At 51.3% G+C, this 16,043-nt stretch overlaps 1 protein-coding gene across 2 annotated transcripts in view; it reads left to right on the top strand.

Moving 5' to 3' along the window:
* The first annotated feature begins 6,251 nt into the window (after positions 1 to 6,251).
* Positions 6,252 to 16,043, top strand: part of LOC119970480 (calcium and integrin-binding protein 1-like) — a 66,487-nt gene continuing 56,695 nt past the window's right edge. The window contains exons 1-3 of one of the 2 annotated variants that reach the window (XM_038805156.1): positions 6,252 to 6,510; positions 14,210 to 14,244; positions 15,558 to 15,753. In XM_038805156.1, the coding sequence (XP_038661084.1) occupies positions 6,382 to 6,510; positions 14,210 to 14,244; positions 15,558 to 15,753 (360 nt within the window). In that variant the 5' untranslated portion in view covers positions 6,252 to 6,381. The remainder of the gene's footprint in view (positions 6,511 to 14,209; positions 14,245 to 15,557; positions 15,754 to 16,043) is intronic. The other variant, XM_038805157.1, reaches the window with a different exon arrangement.

Below are 16,043 nucleotides of genomic sequence, written 5' to 3'. Positions count from 1 at the left end.
GCTCTGTTTCCGGGTGGGTCTGTCTGTTGGGTATGGTTGTAGGTTATGTGGGGAATGTTGAGGGCTTGTGTTTTATATGTTCTCTTCTGTACGGGGCTGGGGGTTGGGGTGAAACTAGATTTTGGGGAGCTGCGTCAGAAGGGTGGGGTGTGGCAGTGTGAAAGCGCGGGCTTTCCTCTGGTTTCCCGCGCTGCGGGGCAGGGGGGGTTGAGCTGGCGGTGGGGGCGTGGCCTCTACTGGTTTTCTTTCCCGCGCTGAAGCGGTGCCAAGGAGGTGTGGCAAGAGGGGGATGACCCCATGCCGGGAGGGGATGGGTTTTGGCGGGAGCTGCCGGGGTCAGCAGAAGTCAGCTGACTCACGGAAGTACAATGGAGGGTGCGTCGCGGCTAGGAGGGGTCTTAGCCTGGAAGGGGTGGGGGGTGGGGGGGATACTGGGTTGCTGCTGGAATGGCCAGGAAGGAGCTGGTGTGGGCCGGGGGGGGTAGAGGAGAGGCGTTATCGCCATGGGGAATGGGTCGGGCGGGGCGCGCTGGTCTGGGGCGAGCAGTCGATAAGCTATGGCTAGCCGGCGGGGGAGGGGGGCGGGTTGCCCTCTGATCCGGCTGATCACCTGGAACGTGAGGGGGCTGAATGAGCCAGTTAAGAGAACTAGGGTATTTTCTCATCTGAAGGGGCTGAAGGCGGACGTGGCTATGCTCCAGGAGACCCACTTGAAGGTGGCAGACCAGGTTCGTCTGAGGAAGGGGTGGATGGGGCAGGTTTTTCACTCAGGATTGGACGCGAAGAACCGGGTGTGGCGATTCTGGTGGGGAAGAGGGTGGTGTTCGAGGTGGCTGAGGTGGTGTTGGACAAGGAGGGGAGATATATTATGGTGAAGGGTAGGCTGCAGGGAGAGAAGGTGGTGCTGGTTAATGTATATGCCCCGAATTGGGATGATGCCGGCTTCATGAGGCGCTTGTTGGGCCGCATTCCGGACCTGGAGGCAGGGGGCCTGATCATGGGGGGAGACTTTAACACAGTGCTGGATCCCCCACTGGACCGGTCCAGTTCAAGGACGGGTAGGAGACCGGCGGCGGCCAAAGTGCTGAGGGGGTTTATGGACCAGATGGGAGGGGTGAATCCCTGGAGGTTTGGGAGGCCGAGGGCGCGGGAGTATTCCTTTTTCTCTCATGTCCATAGGGTTTATTCCCGAATAGATTTTTTCATCCTGAGCAGGGGATTGATCCCGAAGGTGCAGGATGCTGAGTATTCGGCCATAGCAATTTCAAACCATGCTCCGCACTGGGTTGATCTGGAGATGGGGGAGGCGCGGGATCAGCGCCCGCTCTGGCGCCTGGATGTGGGGATGCTGGCTGATGAGGAGGTGTGTCGGAGGGTCCGGGGAAGTATTGAGGGGTATCTTGATACCAACGACACGGGGGAGGTCCGGGTGGGGATGGTCTGGGAGGCTCTGAAAGCAGTGATCCAGGGGGAGCTGATCTCCATCCGAGCCCATAGGGAAAGGTGGGAGAGGAAGGAGAGGGAGAGACTGGTGGGGAGCTCCTGGATGTGGATAGGAGATACGCGGAGGCACCGGAGGAGGGGTTGCAGGGGAACGGCGTAGTTTGCAGGCCAAGTTCGACTTGTTGACCACCAGAAAGGCGGAGACACAGTGGAGGAGGGCGCAGGGCGCGGTATATGAATATGGGGAGAAGGCGAGCAGGATGTTGGCGCATCAGCTCCGTAGGCGGGATGCGGCTAGGGAAATTGGTGGAGTGACGGATAAGGGTGGGAATGTAGTGCAGAAGAGGGCAGAAGTAAATGGGGTCTTTAGGGACTTCTACGAGGAACTGTACCAGTCGGAGCCTCCGATGGGGGGGCGGGGGGGGGGGGGGGGGGGGGGGGGGGGGTGGATGGAGAGCTTCACGAACAGGCTATGTTTCCCAAAGGTTCAAGAAGAGCTGGTAGAGGGGCTGGGGGCGCCGATAGAGTTGGAGGAGCTAGTCAGGGGGATTGGACAAATGCTGTCAGGTAAGGCGCCGGGGCCGGATGGGTTCCCACTGGAATTTTATAAAAAGTATGCGGATCTGGTGGGCCCCCTGTTGGTGCGAGCCTTCAATGAGGCATGGGAGGGGGGGGCTTTGCCCCCGACGATGTCGCGGGCGCTGATCTCTCTGATCCTGAAGCGGGATAAGGACCCCTTGCAGTGTGGATCATACAGGCCTATCTCGCTCCTCAATGTTGACGCTAGGTTGCTGGCGAAGATCCTGGCCACCAGGACAGAGGACTGTGTGCCAGGGGTTATACACGAGGATCAGACAGGATTTGTCAAGGGACGGCAGCTCAACACGAATGTGCGGAGATTGTTAAATGTTATTATGCCGGCGGTGGAGGGGGAGGCGGAGATAGTGGTGGCGCTGGATGCAGAGAAAGCGTTTGATAGAGTTGAGTTGGGGTACCTGTGTGAGGTGCTGGAGCAGTTCGGATTCAGGGAGGGGTTCATCAAATGGGTGAGGTTGCTCTACGCGGCTCCGATGGTGAGTGTAGTTACCAATGGAAGGAGATCGGAGTACTTTAGGCTCTACCGTGGGACCAGGCAGGGGTGCCCCCTGTCCCCCTTGCTCTTTGCATTGCCGATTGAACCTTTGGCTATGGCGTTGAGGGAGTCAGGGAGATGGAGGGGTCTGGTGCGGGGTGGGGAGGAACATCGGGTATCGCTGTATGCGGTCGACCTGCTGTTGTATGTGGCGGACCCAGAAGGGGGAATGCCGGGGGTGATAGAGCTGTTAGCGGAGTTTGGGGGCTTCTTGGGCTATAAGTTAAATTTAGGCAAGAGTGAGGTATTTGTAGTACACCCGGGTGATCAGGAGGAGGGAATTGGGAGGCTCCCGTTTAAGAGGGCAGTGAAGAGTTTCAGATACCTGGGGGTGCAGGTGGCCAGGAGTTGGGGGACTCTCCATAAGCTTAATTTTACCAGGCTGGTGGAGCAGATGGAGGAGGAATTTAAAAGGTGGGACATGGTGCCGCTATCGTTGGCGGGTAGAGTGCAGTCCGTCAAAATGACGGTTCTCCCGAGGTTCTTGTTCCTCTTTCAGTGTTTGCCCATCTTTATCCCTAGGGCCTTTTTTAGAAGGGTGACTAGCAGCATCATGAGCTTTGTTTGGGCGAATGGGGCCCCGAGGGTGAAGAGGGTCTTCTTGGAGCGGGGTAGAGATGGGGGGGGGGGGGGGGGGGGGCGGGGGGGGGGGGGGGCTGGCATTACCCAATCTCTCGGGGTATTATTGGGCGGCCAATGTGTCGATGGTGCGCAAGTGGGTGATGGAGGGGGAGGGGCAGCATGGAAACGGATGGAGAGGGCGTCCTGTGGAGATACAAGCCTGGGGGCCCTGGTAATGGCGCCGTGGCCGCTCCCTCCTATGAGGTATACCACGAGTCCGGTGGTGGCGGCTACCCTCAAGATTTGGGGGCAGTGGAGGCGACATAGGGGAGAAGTGGGGGGCTCAATGGAGGCTCCGTTAAGGGGGAACCATCGGTTCGTCCCGGGGAACATTGATGGGGGATTCCAGGGTTGGCACAGAGCGGGCATCAGACAGCTGAGGGACCTGTTCATTGATGGGAGGTTTGCGAGCCTGGGGGAGTTGGAGGAGAAATTTGGGCTCCCCCGGGGAACATGTTCAGGTATCTGCAGGTAAAGGCGTTTGCAGGTGGAGGGATTCCCTTCGCTTCCCGCGAGGGGGGTGAGCGACAGGGTGCTTTCGGGGGTCTGGGTCGGAGAGGGGAAGATATCTGATATCTACAAGGTAATGCAGGAGGTGGAGGAGGCGTCAGTAGAGGAGCTGAAAGCTAAGTGGGAGGGGGAACTGGGGGAACAGATCGAAGACGGGACATGGGCTGATGCCCTGGAGAGGGTTAATTCTTCCTCCTCGTGTGCGCGGCTTAGCCTCATCCAATTCAAGGTGCTGCACCGGGCCCACATGTCCGGGTCTAGGATGAGTAGGTTCTTTGGGGGCGAAGACAGGTGTGTCAGGTGTTCGGGGAGCCCAGCGAACCATGCCCATATGTTCTGGGCATGCCTGGCACTGGAGGAGTTCTGGAAGGGGGTGGCGAGGACGGTGTCGAGGGTGGTGGGATCCAGGGTCAAGCCAGGATGGGGACTCGCGATTTTTGGGGTTGGGGTGGAGCCGGGAGTGCAGGGGGCGAAAGAGGCCGGTGTGCTGGCCTTTGCGTCCCTAGTAGCCCGGCGGAGGACCTTGCTACAATGCAAGGATGCGAGGCCCCCAAGCGTGGAGACCTGGATCAATGACATGGCGGGTTTTATCAAGCTAGAGAGGGTCAAATTCGCCCTGAGATGATCGGTACAAGGGTTCTTTAGGCGGTGGCAACCTTTCCTCGACTTTATGGCTCAACGATAGGGCACTGGGACAGCAGCAGCAGCAACCCGGGGGGGGGAGGGGGGGGGGAGGGGGGGGGAAAGTGGGGGGGGGGAAGGGGGGGGGGAAGGGAGGGGGGAGGGAGGGGGGGAGGGGGGGGGGAAAGTGGGGGGGGAAGGGGGGGGAAGGGAGGGGGGGAGGGGGGGGAGGGGGGGGAAAGGGGGGGAAAGTGGGGGGGAGGAGGGGGGAGGGGGGGAAAGGGGGGGGAGGGGGGAGGGGGGGAAAGGGGGGGAAAGAGGGGTGGGGGAGGGGGGGAAAGGGGGGGAAAGTGGGGGGGGGGAAAGGGGGGGAAAAGGGGGTGGGAAAGGGGGGGGAGACGATGACTATGTTTGTTTATTTAATTTTAATTTATTTTTAAGTTCTCTTGTTGTTCACTGGGTTTGGGGGGGTGGGGGGGATGTGATACATGCGTTGATACGGTCTGGGGGGTGTTACAGTTATTATGGGGTTATTTTGTTGCATTTCATTGTTTGTTGTCATATTTTCTGTAAAAAATTCCAATAAAAATTATTCAAAAGAAATAGAAATATTCTTCACATTTCACAGCTTAGCTTCCAAAATATATATTTTCAATCATATAGAATATCATATTGATGTGGAATCTACATAATGTGATGTAATTGTACTGAAAATTACACCCTCTGGTGCAGTGCAACAGGTTAGATGACGGGTGGTGGGATTCTCCCGTACCCGGCGGGGTGGGGGGTCCCGGATGGGACTGAGTGGCGTGAACCACTTCGGCGTCAGGCCGCCCCAAAGATGCGGAATCCTCAGCACCTACAGGGACTAGGCCGGCGCCGGAGTGATTTGCGCCTTGCCGGCCAGCGTGGAAGGCGTTTGGCGCCGTGCCAGCTGGGGCCGAAGGGACTCTGCCAGCTGGCGCGGGTCCGCGCATTTGCGGGAGCGTCAGCGGCTGCTGATGTCATCCCCGTGCATGCGCGGGGGGAGGGGGGGGGGGGGGGTGGGCCACCTACATGTCGGCCATCGCGGAGGCTGACACGGCCGGCGCATAGGAAAAGAGTGCCCCCACGGCACAGGGCCGCCTGCAGATCGGTGGACCCCGATTGCGGGCCAGGTCACCGTGGGGGCACCCTCCCAGGGCCAGATCACCCCGCGGCTCTCCCCCAGGACCCCGGAGCCCGCCCGCACTGCCAGGTAGTCCAATTTATGCCGGCGGGACCTCCATATTACGAGCGGGACTTCGGCCCATCGCGGGCCAGAGAATCGGCGGGGAGGGTCGCTGCGAGCGGTCGCCAACCGGCGCGGCGTGATTCCCGCCCCCGCCGAAAGACCGGTGGCGGAGAATTCGGCGGCCGGTGGGGGCAGGATTCGGCTGCCCCCCCCCGGCGATTCTCCGACCCAGCGGGGAGTCAGAGAATCCCGCCCATAGTCATTGGCCAGTCATAGGACAGAGCTAGATTAAAGTAAAATCTCTAATTTATGCAGCTTTCACATCATCAGCAGAATGGGCCACCTAATTGCCTAATGTCACAATCATTATCATCGCAGTTTCTCATTTCAAATATCATTGAATACTATGGTCAATATAGGGAAAATGAAATGTATAATTTCTATAATATTGCATGAAAGCATTAACGTGTCCCAGGCCAGTGTCTTCTCAACTAACTGGCTCTGCTGTTTTGATATTAACTGTTTTGGTTTTAGCACCAAAGCCCTTGCTTGCCTGTCGTTATTTGAAGGAAGGGTTAAGGCTGAAAAATCAGCAAAGAAAACACAGCGACATCACAAAAGCTCGCATCCTAGCAACAGAGATTTTTAATTAATTTGGAATAGTTGTTGTAAAATTTAAAACCATGTTCTAGAATGGAATGCTAACTGTTGAGTGGCATTGGTTACAATGATTGAAAGCCAGTCCAGCTTGGATAACTGACATTCCTCCTCATTCCCACTGCATGTGTCATCTGTTGCTCCTGGGACTGATAAATAAGGTGTATGAATATTGGCTGAAAAGATGGCAGATGGATTTAAATCAAGATTATTTGATATTCTAAAACCAAGCTCATGGAACTTTCAAAATTTAACGTTCCCGTGGCGTTTCTCCAATGATCGACTGTCACAGGTTCAGCTCAAGGAGTACCAGGTAACTACTATTATAAGAAGTAAAACCTCTTCATCCTACACCATCTCTCTCTCTCTTTATATATATATACTGCGGTAGATCCTTGAAGAATCTGTGCTGCCTGAATCACATGCAGCTGCGGATTATACCTGGTGGACTGACAGTCTTGCCATACTGGCTTACACTTTATGCCTCCAAGTGCTGCTCTCCCTCTTCCTCCCTACAGGTGGCATAACGTGATATGCCGATATGGAAAGTCACACGTTCTCCAGAGTGGTCTTGAGAATGTTTTGGTGGGCTTTTGAAAAAGTACTAGGTTGATTTGGGGGTGGCTTGTCAAGTACAAGTCTCAAGGAGCAAAACTCTTTAAGGTAAAGAGCCAAAAAATGTTTATGAAGCGAGACCATCAAGTAAAGTTTGTAGACTCTTCAGAACTCCAAAACTTCTCATTTCCAAATGACCTGGGAAGTCACTGCACCTGTTTTCATGAGTCTCTGTAACCCAGAGTTTGGCTGTAGTGCTGTAACCTGCACCAGTTGCTGGAAAGTGGGATTAAAATGAGCGGCTAGTTTCTTTTTTCTCCTTCTTGGCCGGTGCAGAGATAATGGGCTGAACGGCCACTTTTTGCACTGTAACTTCTCTATGGTTCTATGGTAAAAGTACAGAAAGACTGAGCACAGTGGTAGTTGACTGCACACTCTTAGAAAATCAATACCAAGAGGCTTTGGGGACGGATTTCAAAATGATACGGAAATAAGGAGCAAGCGCATTAATGGTGCATAAACAGTGTGATACTTTTAAACTGTATTTCCTTGATCTCTTTAATTTAAGCGTAAAATCAATGGCTGGGATTCTCCGTCCTACCAGTCCCGTTTTCCGGTGCGGTGCGCCCCCACCGGCAGAGGGATCCTCCATTCGTGCAGCCGGACAATGGGATTTCCCTCTGTAGCCATCCTACGCCATCTGGAAACTCGCGGGCGTGAGTGCGCTGCGGTGAAGCGGAGGATCCTGCTGATGGAGAATCCCGCAGAATGTATGCGATGGAGATAACAAAGGAATTATGAGCCGTTGTTTTGGAGATGGAAATAACATCACTTACAGCATTCATCCTGAACATGGTATTATCAAGCGAACTGTTAATACGATATCAAATCTATCACCTGGAATGACAAAGATAACATTTATTTAAAAAAAAAGATAGATTTTAAGTCTATGGCATTAAAGGAAAAGATTGAAGCATGAAATTGACGGAATCAAGTGTTCTTCTGAGTAAAACAGAGTGAAAGAACTGTGCTACAGAATGTTGAGAAAGAGACTGTCAGTGCTGTCAGGAGCAGTCTACTTTCACAAGATTAGGCCACTTATTGCTTTCATTGTGCAAAAGCGTCTGCTGTTCCATATTTCAATCTCTGAAATCAACTTGATTGCCGTGGTAATAATGTCTTCTGTGTTGGACTGGATAGATAGAAAGTACACTAGTAATCTAGGATTATGCGAGAGCTAAAGAATACACGTTTTCTCCAGGCAGGAACCACAGGAGTGCAGCCTCAGGTTTTCATGGGTTGCAAGGTTTATGTATGGGAAGTACAACAAGGTCATCAAGATACACTGAAATTACATCACACACTGGTGGCAGCTAGTTGGGAAAGCGAGCTGTGCCATCAGTCTGACACCAATAAGGCATGCCTCTGCGTAAAAGTGGCCAATATTGAGAAACAAATCTTGGGTGGGATTCTCTGCCGGCCGATGCTCAAATTGGATAAGGGGATTGGGAGGAGAATTGGTTTTGATGACGAAATCGTGGTAATCAAAATGCTAGGATCACACCAAATCGCATTTCTCCGGTGCCTCAACAATGGCGTCAATGCATTCCACTCCGCACGTACAGTTTGCATATCAATAGTAGGCCTGACCCAGTATTCTCTGGAGCCTCTGCGATTCTCTGCCTCCACTGGAGGAATTCCCGGCGAGAGGTTCACTTCTTCTTTTAAAAATTGTGGAACAAGTGCCGTGGCTGATGAGGGAAAGAGAGGAGGTCGGACACGGAGAGGCACGGCCGTGGGCTGCCGCTCCTGACACTGGCCGGGCTGGTTGGTGTTGGTGGGGGGGAGGGGGGGGCCTTGCCAGGGCCGAAGGCCGGAGGCCAGGGAGGGGAGGCAAGGGGGGAAGGGAGTGTGACGGGGGAACGGGGAAGGCCATGCGACGGGGGTGTCCAGGTACAGACCGCCATTGCCGCGACATGCAAGGCAGCCATCTTCCTGCGCACCCCACTGACCATCCACCCTGGCCCCTGCAAAGTGACACCGGCCGTATGGGTGCCCCCACCCCACCATCCCCGCACCCCAGCCCCCACTCTCCACCCCACCACCCTCCGTCATACCACCATGCCCTCCAACCAGCCGCCACCACTTGGCGGAGCATCACGCAGCCCGCCCATAGGAAAAGGCCAAATGAGCCCCTACAGGGGGGCACCGACGAGGGCCGCAGAGCGTACTGCTGACAAGTGAATCGTCAGCTGATGGCACCCCTGCCAGCAGGGACGGGTGCTGGGGATAGAGGCCCTCGCGGTGCCATGCAATGACAGAGCCAGGGGTGCGGGGATGGGGAGGGGGAGAACATATGGGGCATCGTCTGCAGTGCCAACTGGGGCGACCGGGTAGCCCAGTAGACCTGGTTGGGCAAGGGTGGTACACACCATCTTAACATATTGGCTTTTCACTCCCCTGCAGACAATGGATATTGGAATTGGCAGCAATGGTGGCCTTCCTGCCAATCACCTTGGGAGATGCACAGCGGTTGTACGAGCTGCAGCTGATCAAGGATGAGGAAGCTGCAGTAGTGGAGTCTGCCCCAGAGGAACAGGAGGCAGCTGGTGAGGAAGGAGAGCCGGCCGCCCAACAGGCTGAGGAGGAGGAGCTGCAAAGGAGGTGCCACATGAGGCCTCGTGTTTATCGGCAGCCTGCCCGACCGGGCATTCCGTCAAAGACTCCAGATGAGCAGAGGGACAGTGTGACGTATCTGCACACCAGGCACTGCGGGGGAATGGCAGAGGACAACTGCTCCCGGTGACCACAGTCACCCTGAACTTTTACGTCACGGGGTCCTTCTAGGCAGCGAGTGGGAACCTGTCCGGGATCTCACAGGGCTCAGTGCACAGTTGCATCCATGCCGTCACGGAGGCCCTAGATGCCCAGGTGGCACAATACATCCATTTCAATGTGGACCAAACCCACCAGGATGCCCGGGCAACGGAATTCACTGCCATTGCCGAGATGCCCCGGGTCCAGGGGGTTATTGACAGAATGCATGTCCCCCTATGAGCACCAGTAGATGACAGGCTGATGTTCCCAAACAGAGAGTGGTTCCACTCGATGAACATACAGCTACAGGTACAGGTGTGAATATTAGATGCACCACTGATACCCGGTCATTGTGCATAATGCTTTCATCCTGGCACACTCGACTGTTCCTGCCCTATTCGAGGCATCCCCACTGGCTGGCGGGTTGGCTCCTGGCTGACAGGGACTATCCACAGTGGTTGTGACTGATGACGCCGATCCAGAGGCCACAGACTAATGCGGAGACACGCTACAACGATACCCATGGTGTGAACAGGGGCACGATCGAGTGGTGCTTCGGCATCCTGAAGATGTGTGTCAGATGCCTGGACCGCTCTGGAGGGGCCCTCCAGTATAGTGTGGAGAGGGTCGCCTGCACCGTGGCCGCCAGCTGTGTCCTCCACAACATCACGCAGCAGAGAGGCAACATGCTGGAAGAGGAGGATGAACATCGATACTCGTCCGATGAGGAGGATGTGAGGGAGGACGAGGTTGGGCAGGACATGGGGACTGGGCAGGCAAGGGAGGTTGCACAATGTGTGCACCAGGGCCAACGCGCACGGGACGCTCTGACCGCCTCCAGGTTCACCGACTGAGGGGTGGGGGGGACTGACGAGGGGCACGGACACCGCATCCCACCCACACCTCTCCCCCCTCACCCCACCCCCGACCACACCCCCACTTGCAGCACCTCCATGATACACACCTGCCGCACTGCGGGGTGGGGGGCCCTGGGTTGTCTGTAACAACGGGTCTGGTCAATGAGATGGAGGATCATGACAACCCTCTCTGCGATGAGCTCTGGTCCTTCACATCATTTGACAATTAATGACTCCTGCCCATGGTAGCACTTCCCACTTCATACGAGCTGGCCATTCCATCACACAGTCCCATTGAGTCCCTGGGGTGGCGGAGGTGGAGGCGTTCATGAGGGGGCAACCCTGTTCTGCTCGCTGCCCTTGTGATGCGCCAGGGATGGGCGGGGGGGGGGGTCCGAGATCCTGTGGTATTCTGGCGCCTCTGTGTCTGTGTCATGTTGCCGCTGATTCTCTCGACCATGAAACAATGTCACTGGACCAAGCTCAGGAGTGCCGCTGCAGTGTCATGGCTGCGTGTGAGAGGACAGCCTTGATCTGGGCCTTGACCACCACCTGCACAGAGCACTCCACGCCTTGGACATGTTGATTCATGGCCGAAACCCTCGTCTCCCCAATGCCTGCACCATAGACGCCACCCATGCGGTGTTGGCCTTGGTGGCATGCATGGGTAACACCACCTCTTTCTCCTGCACGCGGTTGGATTCCTCCAACTGCACCTGTAGGTGCTGGATGATCACCGGCAACCCTCATGTAGTCCCTGACTCTGTGACTGCATCTCCACAATCGATGGGACCTATAAGATTCAACTGGACAAAGGTATTTGTATATGTGAGGGTTGGTTTTAATTCTAACTGTGACTCTATTGTGCTCAGTGAGGGCTATTGCATGAAGAGTAAATAAACTAGCAGTGGTTGCTTAGCAACTGGGACTTGTAAAGTAGAGAAACTTTTAAGTTTTAGTTTAGATAATTTGAATGCAGTTGGAGATAGGTAGTGAGAGAGAAGACAGCTCTTGCAGCTCTGCTAGGAGCAATTGATTTTAGATGGCGATTGAGGGAACATCTCTCTCAGCCTTGCCAGAAAAAAAGCCATACCATGGAGTAATAGATGCCGGAAAACTAAAGTCCATCTAGTTAAGATAACCAGAGAAATGAAGAGAGGTTTCCAAGAAGTCTGCAGTTATTAGAACAGAAGAAACTGGGAACCAATGTAGGTTGCTGTTCAGTAAAGTCACAGAGAGTTGAAAAGGCATTGGATTATGTGAGGCCAGAAATATATCTGCAGTAGTACTAATGTTTGTGAGAAATTACTACAGTTTGGGAGATGTTAGTTGAAATAATTGTGGAAATCGGTGGTTAGACCTTGGAGTTTGTGTAAAAGCCTTTAAGACAAAGGAAATCTGAAGGGAGCGGTGTAAAACCTGAAAGAGAATCTTTGGTGGAAGCAGCGGAGGGAAAGCCTAATATAAATGAAGATTTGAAAGTGTGACTTTTGAAAGTGGAGTTTGAAATAACTTGTGTGGAAGCCAGAGTTCAATGGGACAAGGTGGCTCACAGTACAAGAATCAGTTGGGGGTATTTTGAGGAGAAATCCACAGACAGGAGTGTGTCTTACCATCGTCATCTTTTGTGCTTAAAAGGGACTTTGGATGTTCATGAGCCCATGGTAGCTTAAGATGTACTTTGTTAATACATGTTAAACTAAAATCTGTGTGTAATTGTTAAAGTAAGGTGGGGGGAAGTAATTGTAATTGTATCATAATCAATTTTTTCATGTTTAATAAATGTTTTTTTCTTGTTAAAACTAATTAGTGGTCTTGTGACTTTGTTCCTCCATGTTTTATAAAAAATATAAAAGTTACGGTCTTTTGATTCAGGGTTCAATTCTGAGATCTTCCCGCCCAGTTATTGCTGGCAGCACGGTGGCGCAGTGGATTAGCCCTGCAGCCTGGCTGTGCCGAGGTCCCAGGTTCGATCCCGGCTCTGGGTCACTATCCGTGTGGAGTTTGCACATTCTCCCCGTGTCTGCGCGAGTTTCACCTCCACAACGCAATGATGTGCAAGGTAGGTGAATTGGCCATGCTAAATAGCCCCTTAATCGGAAAAAATTAATTGGGTAGAGTAAATTTATATAAAAAAAAAGAAAGGTCAATGCTCAGTGAAAGCAAAACAAAAGAACAAGTGACAGATGGCCCGGTGGGGGAGGGTTTCATTGGGACGAAAAGTGTTCCAGATATAAAAAGAAGGGTCAAGATGGAGAAAAAAAGTCACAGCCTAAAGTTGTTGAACTCAGTGTTGATTCCTGAGGGCTGTAACATGCCTAATCAGAAGATGAAGCCTTTAAGATTTAGTTCAAAGCTCCTCTTAACATTTAGCAGGCTCCCGTGTCCTGTGCACGACAGGTCAAGACTTCCAGTATCCTTTGAAAATTACATCACTGTCTTCTGAGAATCCCCAAATTTATATCCAGCAGCAAAGTCCACTTCCTTGACTCCTTGTTCCTTAAATATCTACAAGTCCCATCTGATTGTACAGAGAATCGGTTCTCACCAGCATTTTGCTTGTTAGCTAACTCAAAAATCACAATTTTCTCTGCTCTTCATAGCAGTAGTTGCTAATCTCTCTCCCTCTATGCCTCTATGTCCAGAAAAACAGCTGTCCCACTTTTCTGTCAAGGTATGAAATCTGTCGCTTAATGTTCAATGGGTTTTTGGTTATTGATGATATGGGCTTGTCTCCAGACAGAATTAAAATGATCGCTAGCCTCCTCTCCAGAATACTCTATGCTATTGAATTAAAGGAGACAACTTAAAACATTATCGTCTTAGCACTTTGATATTGTTAGGGAACACTGTGGGCATACAGTCGGCTTAATTTGCGTCCACACTGCTGTAGGCAAGGCCTGTCACCCAGGTGTCACTTGCCATTCACCTTCCAAGATCTTATGAGGTCATTGAAGCACTTGCAGCTCTGTATACACGTTCTTCCTGTGATGCCAAGACCGATTACCTCCTCCGCCACTTCCATCCATGGTCTCCAAAGGGAAACCTGTGCCTCTCAGCCACAATCTCAGCGAGCAACTCTGGGAGGCACCTGAACGTCTGGGGTTGCCAGTGCCTGCCAACCTCTGGCAGCATCGACCCGATGCCATTCATCTCCCTGAACAGCAGCAACAGGCATGGCTTCTGCCCACCTTTTCAAAGTGACCTTGGGTGACTGTGTCCCTCTTCTGGGCTGCTTTTGACACTATCGATTAGGCGCCAAACCCAGCCCCAGATCACTTAGTTAATCCCCATTGAAAATGGCATTGCATGAGCTGGTGCTGTGGAGTCACACCAGGAACTGAACCGATGACTGGATTGCTTTAAAAAATTTTTAGAGTACCCAATTCATTATTTCCAATTAAAGGCCAATTTAGCGTGGCCAATCCACCTAGCTTGCACATTTTTGGGTTGTGGGGGCGAAACCCACGCAAACACGGGGAGAATGTGCAAACTCCACACGGACAGCGACCCAGAGCCGGGATCAAACCTGGGACCTCGGCGCCGTGAGGCAGCAGTGCTAACCCACTGCACCACCGTGTTGCCAGCGATAACTGGATTCCTGACCCAGGATTGAAAATCAATCTCTATTCCTATTTTAACACTACACACACTGCACCCTCATCGGTTAAATTGTGAAGACATACACATGTTCATCCCTGGAGAAATATATTGTCATAATCATTCCATTTAAAGGATTTTTAACATGTTTACTGATATACCGTACTTTGTTTCGTTTTGTAGGAGCTCACGTTTCTCACAAAACATGAAATTATTCGGTAAGTTTCCTACAATTTATAAATATAGAAACTATGCAAAATGCTGCACTTTCCCATGTGGGATAGGAGAAAAGGACAAGAGAATTTGCCTTTGAGAAAGTGGAGCTATGTGATCTGACACCCTGAAGCGATCAGTGCTCTTTGCCATGTTCTTGCCCTTGAATGACCAGATACGTTTTTTTTACAAACGCTTTGTCATAGCCTTACTGTCATGAGAATATATCCAGCTGAACTGAGACAAAAATAGACACATTTGAGTCATACTATGCTGTCTATGGCTAAGGAGAACATTGACCAAAGCATGTGTTAGCCATAGAATGGTACACAGAGGCATAAAGGATGTGAAAATGGGAGAGAGTAAGAAATAACGTGGGGTGGGGAAAGCATAGTGCAAAGCTTGAAATATGAATGTAATCTTTCCTGACATTGCAGAAGTAATGGTGGCCCGACAGCAATGTGATGTGGTTTCCTTTAACCATGTTTCCAGCTCCTGATATTTATCATATTTTTTCTTTCTGAGGAGTTTTGAAATATTTACAAATATTTGCTCTGAAGCGTCTAAATTGGCAGTTGAAGTCATAAATTACTTCTGTAATAGTGCAATCAGATAGCAGTGAGAAAAGCCAGTGTGAAGAAAGTTGATCTTTAAAATAAGAGGGATGAACATCCACTGGACATAGAGGGATTACATAATTGATCCTGGAACACAATGGCCACACGAAGAGCAACACAGAACAATATTCTGTAAATTCATAGGTTTGCATTTGATCCTGAATCCTGGAAGAGCAGGGCATCATATTAGTCTAAATCCTTACACTGAACTTCAAATGGTAAATTAGGTAAATGAGTGAATTACACATTGACGTCCTTATCAGACTTGTGGAAAGATTAAAAATTTTCTATTAAGACAGTCCCCTCAAGCTTAGCGCAGTACTCTCAATGTCTCTAAGTCTCATCTCTTACTCTTATGAATGGAAGATGCTGGTAATGTTCCGAAAGTCATGAATTTCTTCCGCTGTAGCAACCTGATGTGCCGATTATTTTCAGAAGTGTCTGTATTTAATTCACATTTCCAGTATCCACAGTATTTTGATTTTCACCTTACTTTGATGAATCTTTACGAAGATTCAGGGCTGTGGTAGTCAGGGCACTGTAGCCCAGACCGTGGGCAATATTGACCAGCAGAAATGAAAAGTATATCGCAAAATAAAATTGATAATTTCAGATGTAAGTCATGCGAAATAAAAGAGAGGAAAAAAAAACATGAAAGATGTTCATTGCTGCTAAATGTTACCATTAATAATGATGAACAGGGCTGAATCAGTTACACAAGGAGAAGGAAATGGAAGAGAAGTTAGAAAAGGACGACCTAAAAGTTATCCATCATCCAGTAATAAAATAAGGAATAAGAAAAGACGAACTAGCACCTCAATAACATCTACCAATGAAGCTATAAAATGTAAGGAAGCACAACAGAAAGTTGAGGTGGAAATGGATAAAGAGATCCAGGTAATATGACAGTAACCACAAAAGATGTACTCATATATATTTGTAGTAAAGCATTAAGGGCTTAATATTGACTTACCCCATTTTCGGGGCATGAGGGTTGCAAACCTTATCAGCCATCGCCGATTTCAATGAAGGTGGGCAGCACTTAAATTTAATGCTGCACACCCCATCACCATTATTGTAGCATAGGGCCAACCAATTGTTAAGCTGTTGGCTACCTCTGTGTTCTGCTGGTGACTGATCAGTGTTTTGCTAATAGCACAAGGTACAATCAGCCTTCTGCTCTTATA

This window comes from Scyliorhinus canicula, chromosome 8 (genome assembly GCF_902713615.1).
Source record: "Scyliorhinus canicula chromosome 8, sScyCan1.1, whole genome shotgun sequence".
Lineage (NCBI taxonomy): Eukaryota > Metazoa > Chordata > Chondrichthyes > Carcharhiniformes > Scyliorhinidae > Scyliorhinus > Scyliorhinus canicula.
This window is presented reverse-complemented; position numbering and strand designations above follow the sequence as displayed.